This window comes from Pogona vitticeps, chromosome 4, assembly GCF_051106095.1.
Source record: "Pogona vitticeps strain Pit_001003342236 chromosome 4, PviZW2.1, whole genome shotgun sequence".
NCBI classification, from domain to species: domain Eukaryota; kingdom Metazoa; phylum Chordata; class Lepidosauria; order Squamata; family Agamidae; genus Pogona; species Pogona vitticeps.
In genome coordinates, this window is record NC_135786.1 from 211,109,112 (window position 1) to 211,117,500 (window position 8,389).

Here is an 8,389-nt window from a genome sequence, read left to right on the forward strand (position 1 = left end):
AACATTTTTAAGCACACACAGTGGCTGAAATCCAGTTGTGCAATTATATGAATGATGAGACTTTTTGACATCAACTGCTGTAGAAGTTAAGAAGTCTCCGTAGAATTACCTGTTGCATGCCGAGTTGAATGACTGAGTAGGCAACAGATAATGTCTACAGAAATTTCTTAACTTAACGACAACTCCTCTCCAAAGGTTTTAGCATTTGTGTAGCAACGCAACAAGCTCATTAGATCAACTGTATTTTTTTTCACGGCAATCACTTCCTTCAAGAAGAAAGAAATACCGGTTCCATCTTGTACTTTGCTTTGCTTTAAAGGCGAGCAATATCAATAAATGGATAGAAATTGCCTACAGAAAATCGCATCTTCTGTTGCCAAGTTTACATTCTGGTCTTTTTTCTTGTTCAATATATGATCCTACAATCACTGCAATCAGTAAATGCCTATGTCTGTCCAGAAATATGTGTGTAGGGAAAGGGGTGACCCACTGCTGTGGAGATGAGTACAACTTTTCTCGCATGAGCCTGGACAGAGCGAAAAAGCAAAAGCATGGGGTTGAAAGGAAACTGTGTCATAACATGTTTACACAACTGTACTTTTGAGATGGTCATGCTGCTTCTTGAAATTGGATCCTTTCAATCAAAATGACTGCTGCCATCCTACTGCACAAACACACAGCTATGTCACTTCAAAAACTTTCTGAATTTGTCCACTTATTGTATTAAGTTGCTATTACCTAGGGAGTGGTGAACAATTCTTCCTTTGATAAGCCTGGCAGGGCTATAGGAAATGACAGAAAAGTGTCCCCTCGGATGAGGAGAGGCTTCCTTCCCACTTTTCTGAGAGAACATGCCAAACGGATAAAATTGTGTATTTTACAGGATAGGTGGACAGATTGGTGGAACCAGGTTACAAATGACAGAAAACACATCTGCATTATTGATAACAAATGGTTTTACACTGCAAACAAACCCAAAACATTGCATATATTCTTATTGCACCTTAGACTGATGCACCAGAAGGACGATTTGTTTTACTTGCATTGTATTTATGTGTGTTTGTGTAAATGGAGGAGGTTGAAAAATGTGCAAAAAGTTAATATGTGACCACTTCTGATACAACCTAATTCTCAACAGCTTGTCACATACAGTTCTTCAAAAATAAGTCCAATAAGGAATAGTGTAAATAGGTGTCATTTGTACCTATCTATACATGTGAATAACTGTTGCAAGCAGTTTGCAGGGTCTGTGAAAACGTCAACTATGTGAACATTTTTCTGCAGTTAAATGATGACCAGAGCTGTATCTAAACTCTCCATGGGAAACAACTGTAGTAATCAAGCTTGGTGTATAGATTGTTTTGAGAATGGGTCTCTATAATCCTGCAATTTTGATTATCATGGTCAGTATGTGTGTAAATATTTATATCTCATCCTATTTGCAAAGATCACCGAGTGGAGTGCAGGCAATAAGGTAACGTTAAGCACATCACATGCTATACATAAGCCAGTATAGTGTAATAGACAGATTGTTGAACTAGAGACCTGGGTTCAAATCCCCACTTGATTCTGGAAACTCATGAGAAGGTAGAAATTCTAAACCACTCTATGAACATCTCACATACCTCAAAAACTAATTTGGAAACAACTTGATGGCACAGAACAATACCACCATATGCTGTAGTCATGAAAAGAAAAATCCTCAGCCCTATCAAGCTATGATCAACGGACTGTAAAAGCTTTGCTAAATAACCAATGGCAGTGTTCTGCATATATTTTATCAGCAGTGTTCATCACTGCTACAAAAGCCAACAATAAGTTGAAGCTCTCAGCAGGAAAGAAATATGTGCTGTACACACTCAGAGGATACACATCAGTAGTACGTATATGCTCAGAGCCAAGATCTAGGACTGAAAGCAAAGGAACATAGAAAACCGATTTGTACCAGATCTGCCTCTTTGTCCACCTAGTCCAGTTTGGTCATTGTCAGCTTTCCAGGGTGTGAGGCAGAGCCTGTCTCTCCTTACAGAAGCCTGTCATTTGCAACCTCATCTGTAGAGCTAGAGAAAGGAGTGACTGAATTCCAGACTGTCTGTATACAAAGCTGATGCTCTACTACTAAGCCTCCATTGCTCAAGGGAACACTCTTAATTGGCAGAAGCACGGAGAGAAAAAAAAAAGGATTCTGGGGTAGTCAATAGCTTACATGGATGATGTTGATCCACTCTGGGGCAGATGAGAAAATGGTAGATTCGGTACTAACAATAATTCAAAAGGGGATTAAAAAAAAAGAAAATGGCCAGTACTGAAATGCAAATGCATTTGGTGTACATTTCTGTTCACTCCCTCCCAAAGAGAGGTAGAGCTAGAAAGTCTGCAGAGAAAGAGACACTAAAATGAACACAGGGTTGGAGAATTTTTCTTATGAGAAATTAACTACATTATTTTCCTCTGTGAAAATCATTATCTAGGAGGGAACATCACAGATATTTTTAAAAATATGCATGATGTTTCTTTCATCAAATAAAAACTAGGGCTTGTCCAGTGAAATGTGATGACAACTTGCTTGAGATTCAGCACAAGAGCCAGAAAAAGTACCAAGGAGGCGATTCTGGGGCTGGCAGTCTGAAACAGTGACTTTCTCCAGGTAACACAATAGCTAATGACCTGAAATGGCTTTAAAAGGGGATTAGACAAATTCATGGTGGATAAACCTATCAATGGTGATTGGTTGCTTTGGCTTCATGGGATCTGTATGCCACTTTTGTAGGAGCAGCAGCAGCAGCAGCAGCGGGAAAGGGCAATTGCCTTTATGACTTGCTTTGCTCTTCTCTGGAGGAACCTAACTGATCATTATGGAGAAAATCAAAGCTGGACAAGAGAGAGCTCCGGGTATGATCAGAACCGGTCTTATGGTCTGAAAAATATTTGCTAGCCAAGCAGAGTTATTTGAGAAAACCATTTTGCAAAGTGTTGAGAAGCGATAGAAATGCAAACACATGGCTCTGTCAACATTATGAGCTCAACAACGTCTACTTTGGTTAACGGTGGAACATACCTGAAGTCTTTTATATACAGGGCATGCCCGCCAAGCCAAGCCAAGCCAAGCCAAACCAAACCAATGCTACAAAGATTTAACATGGATAAAAATATACTGTGTATTTGAAACCATGCAAAAATTAATAACTGAACACAATTTTAAACAAAGCTCACATATGCGCAATTCCTAAGTGGAATACATTTTTCTTTTAAAAAAGTCTTCCAGCAAGAGAACAGATTTTTTTAAAAGTCATTAAAATATGTAGTGAGTGCCTTGTCCCTGACATGCCATGCAGAATTACCAAAAAATGTGTTGTCTCCTCAGGTGTCACCCTCTCCTTTCTTTCAGTGACTGATGGCTCCCAGTGTTATTATAGAAACAGATTGATCTTTTTAATGAGCTAGTTTAATAGACTCCAAAATCTCACCGTGGCTGCTCATCCGTGTCAGACCATATGCAGCAAGAAAACATTCAGTGAAACACAGAACTCTGCTGTCAGGCTGCTCTATAAAACTTTGCATACAGTAGGAATGGTCATACAGATAAATAGCAAGAGGCAGAAAATGAATATGCAAACAAGATGCTGAAACTGCATTTGGGGGGGGGACAACAGAAGCTGTTTGTGGATATATTTCTCAGGTTGTCTTCAAACTTTTAAAACATGATTGGCTATAGAGACAATAGACTCTTTCTTTCAACTTGTCTCTATTGCCAACCATGTTTTAAAAGTTTGAAGACAACCTGAAAAATATATCCACATACAGCTTAATTTCACTGACCACGTTGTAGTAAATAATACCAATGCCAAGGGAGTGTGAGGGACAGATAATTAACTATTATATGTTATCAATTTCTATCCTCCCTGTCCATCCAAAATGGCCCCAAAGGTCATATTCTTGAGACAATTTACTGCTTAAAAGCCTGCCTGAAGAGGAAGGTCTTTTCCTGACAAAGGAAAATAAATACTACAGAGGTGTAGTATTTACTGGCTGTTGGACTGGGACTCGTTCAATGTTCAGTTCCCCACTGTGCCACAAAACTAACTGGGTAATGTCATCCCATTCGTTCTCTCTCTCTCAGCCTGACCAGCTACACAAGGTTGTTGTAATGATAGAGAGGGGAGAGAATTGCCATCTATACTGCATTGAGCCCTATGAAGCAAAGACACAATATAAAAGTAGCAAATTAATAATGAGACCAAAATTAATTGTGCCTCCTCAAAGACTAACAGATTTAATGTCACAATACTGCTCTTTCCATTTTTGTTAAAACATGCTGAAACAAACTAACATGACCTCCTCTTTATTTCTATGAAAAGAGCCCCGTGTCTCCTAGTTCTTCATTTCACAACACAGCCTAAGACTCAATCATCTTAAACATCAGATAACAGGTTTATTTATCTCTACACCAGGAAACCTGCTGACTTCTGCATACAATGTGGGCCCAGGAAGCCTTCGTGGGGTTCATGCTGTCTCCCCTAGCATCCACAGGAGAGTCTCCAACATCATTCAAAGAGACTACGATCACCTCCTCTGTGTTTCTGACATATTCACAACAAAACGTCTACACTAAGTAACAGAAGGTCACTGACAATACATGAAGGCATAAACACAGAGGAGAAATAAAAATAAAATGTGTCCTGTTTTTGTAATAAATACAAAATGTATTCTATTTCAACCAAAAATAGAAAAAAATTTAATAATCCAGCTCTGTGACGAAAGGCTGGCACTGTCATGAAAAAGCAAATGAACACTTTGACACTATTAATTTGAAATAGGTAAAACTTTACAACTTTCTTTTGTCCAATACCTGCCCTGTGTGGATGGTTTCGTACAGTTGACTGAGCTAGATTCTCAAATCTCAACCAAGTCCTAAATGTTCAGACTTCCAATAGGATTATCGTCCATCAGTGTCAGTGGTATAAATACTGTTGCTTCTTGAGCCATGGCACCACCTAATTGACTTTGGATCCAGCTGAGTGAAAATGTCCTCTCCTCCTTTTATTAAGTACCTCAATTTCAGTGTGCACTGATATCCTGTTAATATCCCACTCCAACTATACAGAAGAGAGAGATTGTGGAATGTCTAATATTTAACTGGACCACATATATACTAAACACTGTTGTAAAAGTGAGCATTAGTAGTTAAATTCCCCATTATTATTCTGTTGATTAAATAAACCCCATTTTCCATCTAGCTATTTTCATCCTCCTGCGTTACGTGTCTCTCATAAATCTGGAGACTTCATTCCCCTTTCCCCTGAATTATACAAGTTTAAAATGAGTGAAACCTTTGAAATGCCTTTTTAATACAATGATTTTAAAACCACAGAGAAGAGTAAGTTGCAGCTACTAAAAATTAGCAGGAAATTAGTGACTAGCAACTAGTCATAAAAACAAGCATAATGGGAAAACAGTATGGCATATCTTCAAAATTATCTTAAGGCAAGCTGTCTTGTTTCACTTTTGACACTCTCACATACAAGGATTCATGCATTATGGAGTTGAAGACATTAGGGGGGAAAAGACAGGTCAAGGCATACATTTTCTATATCTTCTCTCTCTTTCTCCTTCCACTCAGGGAACATTACATGTGTTCTCACAACACCAAAATGCAGGAGGGAACAAAGGGTACTTCTGAGTCTATGGAAACCCCACAGGCAGACACTGCATATATGGACTGGATTATAGGGATAAGAGTTTCGATTTTTTTGGACTACAAATCCCATAATTCCTTTTTCTGGGAGACTCATCTGGTCAGACCTAGCCTTACAGACACCTAAATTCTGGGTGCCCTCAAAATAAGAGAATGGTACAAACCTATCAATTCTAAAGGAAATCAACCCTGAGTGCTCACTGGAAGGACAGATCCTGAAGCTGTGGCTTCAGTTCTTTGGCCATCTCATGAGAAGAGAAGACTTCCTGGAAAAGACCCTGATGTTGGGAAAGTGTGAGGGCAAGAGGAGAAGGGGACGACAGAGGATGAGATGGTTGAACAGTGTCATCGAAGCAACCAACATGAATTTGACCCAACTCTGGGAGGCAGTGGAAGATAGGAGGGCCTGGCGTGCTCTGGTCCATTGGGTCACGAAGAGTCAGACACGACTAAACAACTAAACGACTAAACGAATGAACAAAATCGCTTTTGAGTAGTTTCAGCAGAGACAGCTGTGTTAGTCTATGCTAGCATATCAGGCAAAAACACAACAAAAATAAAAAATAAAAAAGTATTGTGGTGCCTTAAAGACTAACTGCTATTTTTCATGAGAGCTTTCGTAAACAAGTCCACTTCTTCAGACCCACTTCTGAGTATTCTCTACTGCGAAAACCCTGAAAAGGGTTGCCATCAGTCAGAATTGACTTGACGACACATGATGATTATTTAGTATAAATCTGAATATAAACACCTTTCTATACTGCGTATTTTCTAGGACAAAAAATATGAAAGGAGTAAGTCCTATATGGAATGGCAATTATCTGCATGCAATAAACCAAACAGTTAGTTGGTTAGTAACAGCACTGTGAATAGATATCCATTGTATTCCTAATTATTTAGAGCTAAATTGTGCCCTCAGGCTTATCATGCAAAAGCAGAGGTCTTCACTGATTACCGATAATGGAACATTCCATTGCATTCAAGCATAACATTTAATTTATTTTATTCCATCCTGTTCTCTTGCAAAATTATTTAATCTGTAAAAATGCACTGTATTTGTAACTAAAACACAATTCCACTTCATGCAAAAAAAGGCCCTCTGCCATCTTTGTACAATGGAATGCTCTCATTGCAGTGGGAAGTTATATTCAAGATACTACTGAAAAGCTAAAGTGCATAAACCTGTTTTATTATACAGTGTAATTACAATTATAATATAAAATTCATTCTAATACCCACCCTTTGCTCTGTGGTATCTGAAACAGAGCCCCAAAGCTTAGTTTACACCGGCTAGAATCCTATAGTTGAAATTGTGTAAAACTTGATGACAAAATGCCTGCACTAACAAAGCATTGGTTGTGTTCCTGAGTGCACAACTATTTGCATGATGGGGCATGTGCCCATGAACACAACTAAAGCCCCATTAATAAGTGACACTTTGCAGCCAAATGAAGCAATTTCCTTTACACAAGTGTAAGTCACCAACAGGATTCTGATCACTATATACTGTTATTCTAAGCGAGTATAACAGTGTAAGACTGTACTATTGCAAAGGAGGAGACTGGATGACATCATCAAAAGATTCGCTTGTTCAGCCAAACAGTTGTGGCAGTGCTTCTACAGACTATCATTTGTACTGTACCTTCATTAGCCCCTGAATCTACCTGTACCCAGTTCTCCGCACAGCCTCTGTAAGATAAAGCCTACATTATCAAATATGTGAGTGTAGAAAATACTGCCATGCAGATCCCATTCATGATTGTATTTTGGTGTGTATTTATTGCAAACCATTCTGGGAGCCAATGTCAGCTGAAAAAGGGAAATCTGTATCCATGTCATCAATATATAAACACACATGTACACCCACACATACACATGTAACTATTCTGTCATTATTAAAGCATGTGTCCTCCCAAGTGATGAAGGGAGTGTGCCAGCCCTTTCACCACATCGATCTGCTGACTCCCCTAGAACATGGAAAAATCTGGGTTCAGGCTCACTAGAAAGTCTACCTAAACAAAATGGCCTCTCCTTCTTCTGACTGATGCTTTAGGCCAGCCCCTACCCCCAGTGCCCAAGGAGGACACATGCTTTAAGAATAACTGAATTGGATTATACACACACTCACAACCTTTGCCTGAAAATTAGGCGCTGATATGTTCAGACTAAGGCTTAAATCTAATTGCTAGAGCCACTGAATCAATGGGATTTACAAGGGTTGATTCACTATTCAGCATTTGATTCAAGGGATCCACTCCAAGTTGCAGTTCAAGCCAAAGGGTTTTATGCTTTACTGAAAGACAATCAGCCGGCAGTCCTGGAGGGCTGCCACTGGGTCAACAATCCGATTCATTACAAGGCACTTGCTTTGTTCTTTACAGATGCTATTTCAGCCTGTTATTACTTATATGAATCACTTTTATCAAAACAGGCATCCAGGAAACCCCCCAATGTTCTGAATGTTCATTTACATTCACCATTTAAAGCAGAGGCAGAGACTAATGATGACACATGATACGCACTTACGCACATCCACACTCATATATCCCAGCAAAGGAACCAATCGGGAGTTGATATGGGGGAGGCGCACAATGCTCAGATGTGAGAGGCGAAGCATATGTTGTATATCAAAGCGGTGCGTGAGAGTAAGTTTACCTGTCTGGAGTTCGCCTCTTCCCGTTTTCGTTCACATCG

At 39.3% G+C, this 8,389-nt stretch overlaps 1 protein-coding gene across 13 annotated transcripts in view; it reads right to left on the reverse strand.

Annotated features, from left to right (window-relative positions):
* RUNX1T1 (RUNX1 partner transcriptional co-repressor 1) overlaps positions 1-8,389 on the reverse strand; it is a 221,242-nt gene that overhangs the window by 92,069 nt on the left and 120,784 nt on the right. For all 13 annotated transcript variants that reach the window (XR_012086947.2, XM_072999107.2, XM_020814248.3 and 10 more), the window contains one exon: positions 8,351-8,389. This exon is cut by the window's right edge and continues 143 nt beyond it. Coding sequence is in view for 12 of the 13 variants with exons in the window: in XM_072999107.2 (XP_072855208.1) it covers positions 8,351-8,389 (39 nt within the window). In the remaining variant the exon portion in view is untranslated. The remainder of the gene's footprint in view (positions 1-8,350) is intronic.